The sequence below is a fragment of the Alligator sinensis genome, unplaced genomic scaffold (assembly GCF_000455745.1).
Source record: "Alligator sinensis unplaced genomic scaffold, ASM45574v1 scaffold74_2, whole genome shotgun sequence".
Taxonomy (NCBI): domain Eukaryota; kingdom Metazoa; phylum Chordata; order Crocodylia; family Alligatoridae; genus Alligator; species Alligator sinensis.
The window spans coordinates 2,371,435-2,381,092 of record NW_005841931.1 but is presented as its reverse complement, the minus strand read 5'-3'; the positions used below and the strand labels follow the sequence as shown (position 1 = coordinate 2,381,092).

Sequence of the window (9,658 nt, the reverse complement as noted above, 5' to 3'; positions counted from 1 at the left end):
CCCCCCCCACTTCCCCCGCCACCACATCCCCCCGCCACCGCATCCCAGCTGCACAGCCGAGATGGTAGGATGCAGCAGGAGCTGGCCCAGCACGGTACGGCTGGCACTGCATGGAGCTAGCTGAGAATCATGGAGATTGAGCCAGCTCCTGCTGAGTCCTGTGGTCCAGTGATGAAGCCAGAAACCACATAGTGCCAGAGCAACTGTCAGGTGGGTGGGGAGAAGCGGCAGAAGCAGGCAGGAGAGTGTATAAGCTGAGGATCTGACTGAAGCCAGGAAATATTGGATACAAGAAAACTGTTTTCCTGCATGCACACTTGATATTACATTTTTAAATGGGGAAAGGAATAACAACATGGTTGGTGGTGAGGGAGCAGAGTATTTTACAATGTCTTCCACAAGATGCCAGCAAGTCTTACCAAAACTAGTCTTACCAGCTTTCCACGAAGAAAGTAAAGCATGTCATATGATCTCTCTGGTTAGTTGGAACATTTTAACTGGCCTAAATATGGATTCCTTCAAAACAGTTCAATGTATGTCTTAAAATTGTATTTTTAGTCTTCTCGATTACAACACTGAGGCATCTTGGTTTCTAAAATACATCTTGTATAAGCACCACACTGTTTTTGAAGTCTTACTTTGCTAGTTTACCTTTAATCTCACCATTTCAAAGTCACAGTTAAAGACACTGTATCAAGTCCTGCTGTGATTTCTATGAATCTATAACTTTCTGCAAGATTGCTACCAATCGTTACAATGACTTGTGATTGGAAATACATTTGCCAGAGGGAAGTAGGAAAAATCTAATGGTATTATACTACCCAGGGCAGAGGGTATGCCTGAATACAAGACATTTGCAGATTTTCCCACTGCAACATATAAAAGGAGAAATACACCCATAGGAGGTGAAAAAAAATCATAGCGATACAAAGCAAGAAACCCCAATGGTTAAAAACAACTTAAAAAAAAATCAATGGTACTAAAATGCACCTCATGTGTGCCCTACTAAAACATTGCTGCAGTGGACAAAGGCAAAACTGTAACAAACCATTCTTCAGAGCTCTTCGTGCTTTGACTTCATTGACAGGGGCCGATGGTCTTACAATTTCTTCTCCTGTCTCCCTCCCACTGGACTGTTCGCTTGCTGTGGAGTCAGCATCTGATGGCGAAACTCTGTAGCAAAAAAACAAGTAAAAATAAATGAAAGGTTAAACATGAGTTTATTAAAGTTATATGGCCATCAGGTACATAGATATCCTGTAAGAACATAGGTTGGTAGGGTTGTTAACTTTCCTTTTTTTTTAAGAAAGTATACTTATATAAAACAAATTACAGCATTTGAAATGTAGTCAGACACTCATTACTGTGAGACTGTTGTCAACAGTGAAACCTAAAAAATGAGGTTATGGCAGCCCTGTGACATCAATCATACAAGACTGATGACAGGATTAAGCATATAAGCAGCTATATAAGCAGTCTTTACTGCATATAAACAGTTTTAGATGTAGCAGAAAGTTCTTAGCGTTAGCAATGAATAGGATTGTTTTCTGACAGCAACATAATCTGCAACTTGAAAAATAACATGGGGATACAGTGGCCTTGTTAACTTCATACTCTACAAACTGAAAATGCAAGTCCGCATGGCTAGATAGCCAATTAATGTGGGACCAACCATGACTGACATACTGTTTATCCAATATATTAAACACACAAAAAATCTCGGTGCTTACAAACTGTACATGTAGCTTGTCTAGGTAAACATCTTTTTAGCATTCTGGTTCTCTCATCCTCTTTCCTCTGACCCTCTATTTGTTGCAGCTCCTTTAGCTGAACTGCAGCAAGGATTCTTTTTCCCCACAAGTGCTGAGTGTCTGAATTACACTTAGCACAATATTGTATCCATTTATGTGGATGCTTAGCACTACAGGAATAATCTATTAATTTATTATTCCTCACATAAGTAATCTTATCTAATTCATTATAGGTCATATATAGCAGCTTAAGGAAATCCTGTGCTCTTCACAGCCCATCTCTGAACTGCAAGGATAAGTCAGATACAAAAGATAAAATATAAAGTGTAATAATTATAATAGGATAGAGTACGCTACCAACTGACTCATGCAAAAGCCTGTATTTTGGCAGATGGTAAGTGAGGGCAATAGTAAATATTTTATCTTGCAAATATGAAGAGATTTTCTGTGCACTGAAGAAAAAAAAAAAAAAAAATCAAGAATATGAGGTCCACTAACCTTGCTACACAGAAGATCTGTTATTCCTTAACAGCTATTTTGACCTAGTTTTTAAAGTCTGAATCTAAGAAGTCCACTTTCATAGACAGTGCAACTGAGTACTACCCAGACAGGCAAACTGATCAAAAGTTAAACTCACTGCTTGCACTAGGCCAGTGCTAATTATCCTCCTTTATATTTTATGCATATAGTAGCCCTGCAATCACATTACATCAGCAAAACCTTTTTCTGAAAAGCTGGTATACTGGTTATTCAAACCCTAATACAAAATACTCATGGAAAGAAGAGAATTAATATAGCATGTGAAATCTGCCCCACTGCATCTTTTTTGCAGCTGGAAGAGCCTGCATAAACTGGGAAATGAAGACCAAGTTATTATGTCATTCCCTTTTGTACTCCAACTTGAACAGTATCGAGGGCACTGGGCTGCAATTTTATTCCTAGATCTGCTGCTGACATGCTTTAGTACCTCAGCCAGGTCACTTCACCTCTACTTTTGTTCTCCTTTCTATCCTTTGTTTTCTCTATTTAGATTATCAGATAAATATTTATATGCACAATGGTCTGAATTGGAAACTTGACGTGCTAAAGTCAGATGAAGTAGATAGCTACTGGGATATTAGTCTGATTTATTCAGCACATACCTGCAAAACTGAATAACCAATAACAGAATAATCCCCTAACATTCAATTTCATAGCATTTCAGCTTTTCCCTTCTCTAGCAAGTGAATGTTTTAAATGTCTCATTGACAGCTTCATATCAACATATCATGAAAGTGCTCAGAGTAATTTCATAGTTAACCTGTGCTGGGATTTGAAAAGTAGAGGAAAATCTCTATTTCACACTGTCATGGTTGAATTTAGGGTCCAAATTCAATGTTTTTTCAGCCACCTTTTTCAGAGAAAGCACTAAAAATTCTCCTTTTTTGAAACTGGTTTCTTATTCCTGAGTTTTTCTAACTAGAGCACAATGGCACCAGAAGTTCACAACTTTATTTCATGTGCCCACATTCTGATCTCATCAACAGCGGCGGCTACTTTGAAATTTTAAAAATGAAATCCATGAAACACTGGCACCTCTTACTTAGGATAATATTACTGAGCTATACCAAATTAGCTAACTGAACAGTCAAGCTCCTTCAACAATTTCTGTGGTTCCTGGTCCTGTCAGGAATCCCCCCTGCCCCCGACACACAAGCTTTACCCCTTACAAAGCCCACAAGGCGTGAGAAAAGCTCAATATGTGGGAATCTGGGTAGTGGGCTCTGAGCAGGACTGCCTGGGGAAGAGAGAAAGTCAGGAGGCAGGACTCTGAGGGAGCTTGAGCAGTTGAGCCAGGACCATGACAGCACATAAATGGAGATGGGAGTAAAGCCCTTCCCTACTCTCTAGCATGCACGCAGAGCAAGAGCAGAAGAGTGAAATGCTTCTATCTGAGACACTGATGTACTAAAAGCCTTAGATTCATAGCTTGTAGAGTCAAAAGGGGCCACAAAGGATCATCATGTCCGACTTCCTTCCCCTGGCAGGAAAGAGGACCGAGGTCAGATGACCCCAGCCAGGTGTCCATCAAGCCTCCTCTTGAAGACCTTCAAGTTAGGCGACAGTACCACCTCTCTTGGAAGCCCATTCCAGATTCTGACCACCCTTACTGTAAAAAATTTCTTCCTAACCTGAATCTACTCTCCACTAGTTTGCATCCATTATTCCTAGTTATTCCTAGGGGTGCCTGGTAAATAGCACATCTCCGATTCCCTGTTGTCCTCCCTTCATAAACTAATAGGCGGCTACAAGGTCTCCCTCAGCCATCTCTTGTGAAGGCTGAAGAGATCTAGAACCCTCAACTTCCTCTAGTAGAGTCTTTCACAGAGGCCACTAATTATATGAGTGGACCTCCTCTGGACCCTCTCCAGATTCCCCATGTCCCTCTTGAAGTGCAGTGCCCAGAACTGGACACAGTACTCCAACTGCAGCCTGACCAATGCCACATAGAGGGGGAGCATCACCTCCCTCGATCTGTTGATCATGCATCTGCTAATGCACGACAAGGTGAGACTGGCCTTGTCGATGGCTTCATTACACTGCCGGCTCATGTTCATCTTGGAGTCAAGTATGACTCCAAGATCCCTCTCAGCCGCTGAGCTGCTGAGGAGGTCACACCCCCAACCTATAGGTGGGTTGGGGATTCCTCCTCCCTGGGTGGAGTACCTTGCATTTATCTTTGTTGAATTGCATCCTATTTCGTTCTGCCCACTGGTCCAACCTGTCCCTGCCCTCCGGTGTGTTAACTTGGCCCCATAACTTGGTATCATCTGCGAACTTGGAGAGGGTACTCTCCACACCCCCATTCAAATCCCTGATGAAGATACTAAATAACACCGGTTCAAGGACTAAACCCTGCAGGACTCCACTGCCCACCTCTTTCCAGGCCAAGAACGACCCGTCCACCACCACTCTCTCTGGGTGCCATCCCTAAGCCAGTTGGCCACCCACCTGACTGCATAAGCATCCACTCCACAGCCTGCTAGCTTCTCGATGAGAATAGGGTGCAAACCTGTCTCAAAGGCCTTCCTAAAGTCCAGGTAGATGACATCAGCCTCAACTCCTGTGTCAAGATGGTGTGTGACCTGGTCATAAAAGGCTATAAGATTTGTCATGCAGGATCTACCTGTGACAAACCCGTGCTGGTTTCCTTTCAGCATCATTTCCCCTGCTGGGCCTTCACAAATGCGCTCTTTGATGATTTTTTTATAGTATTTTCCAAAGGATAGAAGTAAGACTGACTGGTCTAAAGTTACCCAGCTCATCCCTTCTCCCTTTCTTAAAATGGGCACCACATTGGCCCTTTTCCAGTCCTCAGGGACCTGGCCGGAGCTCCATGAATGCTCAAACAGCCGTGCTAGTGGCTCAGCTATGACACTGGCCAATTCCTTGGGCACCCGTGGATGGAGGTCATCCGGAACAGCTGACTTGTACCCATCCAGCCCCTCCAAGTGCTCCTTAACTAAGTCAGCACTAACTGCTGGCAGTCTGGTGCCTTTTGGACATCTGTCTGTGCTCAAGGTGGGGGAACTGTCTTGGTCAGTACTTAGGAATACTGAAGCAAAGAACTTGTTGAAGAACTCTGCCTTTTTCCTTGCGTCAACCACCGACTGACCTGATTTGTCCTGCAGGGGCCCTATGTTACTCTGCGCCTTCCTTTTGCTCACTATGTATCTGTAGAAGGACTTTTTATTGTCCTTAATTGTTGTAGCCAGCCTAAGCCTTGCACAAGGATGCTGCTACAGTGGACTGTTTGGGAAGAGTCCCAACATTACCTGTTGTTGTATTTATGTTGTTACAAAAACTCCTATGGAGAAACAAATAGATGTCCATATCCTGTCACGATATGAGTGGTACAACAAATGACAGTGTTATATAGTGCTACTTTGTTGCAGTGGACATCTGTTTGTTCTCTGCCAGGACAGTGCAGCAAACCTAGAGCTGTTCACACTCTCCAGGTACCCTGGGCATGTGCTCTGGAGCCTTGAGGGGCCTGATTCTGCACAGCCTGGGAATTCCCATGCAGGATTGGGCCCCTCAGGCTATGGGAGCACCTGCTTGGCTTTCCTTACTTACAGACACATGCCCTGGAAAATCTTGGGGTGCCTTTTTGTAAGTGATAAAAGTTGGAGTTCCCTGCTTATGAAGACCTTCCCTGGGATCTCCAGGGATGCGTCTTTAAGTGGGGAAAGCCCAAGTGGGTCCTTGAGTGGAAGCACAGGACCTAGGACTGTCCTGGTACCCAGTGCCTCCATGCTGGGATCTGTGCTGGGCTCCTGCGATCCGTGCTTTGGGAGTCTAAGGGTGGCTGGAGGGCCAGGGCTTGGGGACTGTCTGGGAGGCAGGTAGGGGTGTGCGTGTGTGACCAGCAGGGATAGGGGCTGTGGGTTGGGAATGAGGGGGCACCGACATGGCCTGGGGGGGGGGCTGCAGGTTGCGAGTGAGGGGCACCAGCAGGGCCAGGGGTCAGGAGTGAAAGGCAGCAGCAGGGATGGGGTGCTGTGGGGCCACCAGCAAGGCCACAGGGCTGTGGTTTGGACATAAGGGGCACTAGGGGGGGCAGGGGGCTGTTGGTTGGAAATGCAGGGCACTGGCAGTGCCAGGGGACTGCAGGTTGGGAGTGAAGTGCACCCCTCCACACCAACAGGTGTCCTCTTTTTTGGAACTGGAAATATGGTAATCCTAAATTGTCATTAATACTACAAGGATTCTTAATACCTTCTGCCCTGCTAACGGGGAGCTATTACAAAACTGAATGAATTAAGCACATGCTTCACAGGTAATGAAGTGGTTCTGCCCAACCCCACCTTGGTTAAGACATCTGATTTAACTGAACATGCAGGAAATTTAAAGAAACAAAATGAAAGGAAATCCCAGAGCACTTCCTGGAAAGCAACTGGACCGAAACTCTGATGTACTGCTAGCAAAGACAAATTCTAGAGGGAGGATCCACCACTGAAACTGCCCTGTGCAATACAAGGATCCTCTGTCATTAGTTAACCATAGCCTATGAAAGGCCATTCTTCTTCAGCGGAACTAACCTCCCTCTGTGTCGGACGGTCTTTGAAGGCTTAGAGGAAGTCTTTGACTTAGGGCTTGCCACATCTCCATTTTCAGAGGGGGTAGTATCCTTAATAGGCCCCGGTAGAGGAGCAGGCTCATGAATGATCAGGATGTCATCTTTGTTGTGTTGGCCCAGGTGCTGCTTAGCGAAATCAAAGCCCTTCACACTGGGGGCTTGTAGCTGTTATAAAAGAATGAAGAAAAAACAAGAACCATTTAGTGATGCAGAATGCAAAACCTCAGGTGTCAAGCCGACAATGGCCAGGATATGGGGATTTCAGGAGGAGTTGCACAGTGCATACAACTATATATATTTTTATACCTTTTTATACCTTCAAATGTACATCAACTGCAAAGCCAACCATTCTAAGGGAAAAGGCACATTTGACTCCTACCACACAAACAACTAGTTTCTTGGAGTTTCCATCAGAGGATCCCAAAACACTGCACAAATGTTAATATTGCAAAGTTATTGCTTACATTTTACAGCTGAGACATTGCAACTGCCATATCACAACAGACCAAGGCAGTCGTTCCCTATGCCATGCAGACAGTATTACTAAGTCACACTGCAGTACAAATTATGGGGTGGTGCTCTGGGGTGAACAGAGGGCATTTTAATTAAAGCAGCCCCTGGACAGTCGCTCTAATTAAAATACTGCAGCGTGATGTGTACTCCGCATCCACATTTCAAAATGGCCCTGGGGGTGCTTTAACTAAAGCTTGTTGGACAAGTTTTAGTTAAAGCGTTCCCGCCACCATTTTGAAACGAGGGACACTAAGTACCCGTGACAATGAGGCATGCTGGAGCAGTCTAATGAACCGAGTCTGCTCTGATGCATTCTAATTAGAACGTGCTGGAGCATGTGTATAGGCACCCATACTGTTCAACTGTTTTGGGTGGGAAGTAGCACTGCAAAGGTGTTGTTCCAACTAGCACCACAAAGCTAGAGAGCTGGAAGCAAAGGAGCCATCTTCCTTAGAACGCTGTTGCTTGGGGCAGAACACCAATCGCAATGGAAAAGCAGGAAAGACCTGATAAAAGCAGGAAGACCTGATAAAACCACAAGATTAAAATTCTTTATTCACTTCTATTAGGTTCCATGATGAGTAAAAAGCAATGTTTATCCAGATAAGCAAGAGCCTGCTGAGTGTAAAGTCCTTAGTTATGCAACACACATGCACGTGTGCACACACACAAACATTAATGGGAGTTTTACTTCAAGGTTTTCAAAATAATGTGTGTCACATAACTAATCTCTTTTTTAATATTTTGTTACAGTCTCCTTTAACTTAATTCAAACCACACAAATTAGATATTCACCTGCTAATTTTACGGATGTCAGAAAAATCATAAATGCTGTGATGCTGAATTTTAAACATACATTTTTAATTTTGCTTTTCTTACAGTGTCAGTCAATTAAAAATGATGTCTGGAAGCTGAAAGTTGGGGGGGGGACGGGGGGGCGGAATAAAACCTTAACAATTCTGGCTTTCAAAGTGTATGTGTGCACATGCACACATGCTCACGCTGTACAATGAGCATACCAAAAACCGTGTACATTCCTAAAATGGGTTTCCTGCAAACTGAAGCATGTGTCTGGGGATATTTATGGGAGCATAAAGTTTCAAAATTTAAATGAAACCTCTTTCATAAAGCTTGGCACATTGATGCTCTAACTACAAACAGGTCTGTCTGTTATAATGCCAAAGATAAGTTTGCTTAAGGAATATTTTGAGATAATCCCCGCAAAATATTTTCTCAGTAAGCAAACATTTTCCAAAGGTCCCTGCAGATGACCTTAAAGGAGAAGAATGCACTATCTACTTAATCCAGCAGATGGTGATAAAAGCTCTACTTTGTAAAGACTCCTTGAAAAGTAAGAACATATTTATGACACGTGCCTGAATAACAGTTTAGGGTTGGTTTTATGTATTTATGTATTTATTTATTTATTTATGTTGAGGGCAGCGGGGAGTGGGTAAAAGGAGAGGTATTTTCTTTCTTTTCTTTCCTTCCTTTCTTGTTTTTCCACAAAAGCAGAAAGTTTAACCCAGTGGTTCTCAACTGGGGTTTCACAGCACCCCAGCATGCTGCAAGTCCCTTCCAGGGTGCCGTGACATGTGACAGAGACAGAGGCAGATCAGGGAGCAGCAAGAGTCTGCACTCTTCCTGCAGCTCTTCTTAAAAAAAACCTCTAGACTCATTGAACATGTCCTTTTTGAATGGTCTTACTCTTCCACTTATCAGATTATCTTTACTGCTGCTTTTCTCTCATCTGTTAGCTACTCGATGTTTCTTCTATCCTAAAAATAGACAGCTTGAGGTAACTGTCTTAGATCTGAGGAAGGGTACTTGGTACCTGAAATCTTGTCTATATCCCTCTCAACTGCACAGTTGGCCCAATAAAAGATATCGCACACAAAAATCCTTTACCTTGTCACTTCAAATCCTTATTCTCCATTCATCCTCCTGCTTTCCAACACAAATGTTTTCTTTTTTAATCTCTTGTAGCACCTTCCTAGACAAATCTCAGAACTTCTGTTCCATTCTCACTGGCTGTTGTCAACTGCAGCAGAATTTACATTCTCTTTCTTACATTCTCATCCTCCTTTGGTTTTCATTATTTTGTCTTTTCCTAGACAAAAGGGGAGGGGAATTCCTCCCCTTTTCCCAATTGTTTTTTCAGCATCTCCTTTGCCTAGGGATGCAGATTATCTTCCTTTCCCTCTCCAGAGTCCTAAGAAACTCAGGTTTTGTCATCCTCCTCCCTTCTCCCTTTGCATCTTCTCTCTGGGTACCT

At 43.5% G+C, this 9,658-nt stretch overlaps 1 protein-coding gene across 1 annotated transcript in view; it reads right to left on the bottom strand.

Moving 5' to 3' along the window:
- KIAA1549 (KIAA1549 ortholog) overlaps window positions 1–9,658 on the bottom strand; it is a 206,650-nt gene that overhangs the window by 44,818 nt on the left and 152,174 nt on the right. Inside the window, exons 11-12 of the mRNA XM_006019528.3 lie at window positions 6,833–7,035; window positions 1,049–1,173 (exon numbers count right to left, since the gene is read on the bottom strand). Coding sequence (XP_006019590.1) covers window positions 1,049–1,173; window positions 6,833–7,035 — 328 coding nt within the window. The remainder of the gene's footprint in view (window positions 1–1,048; window positions 1,174–6,832; window positions 7,036–9,658) is intronic.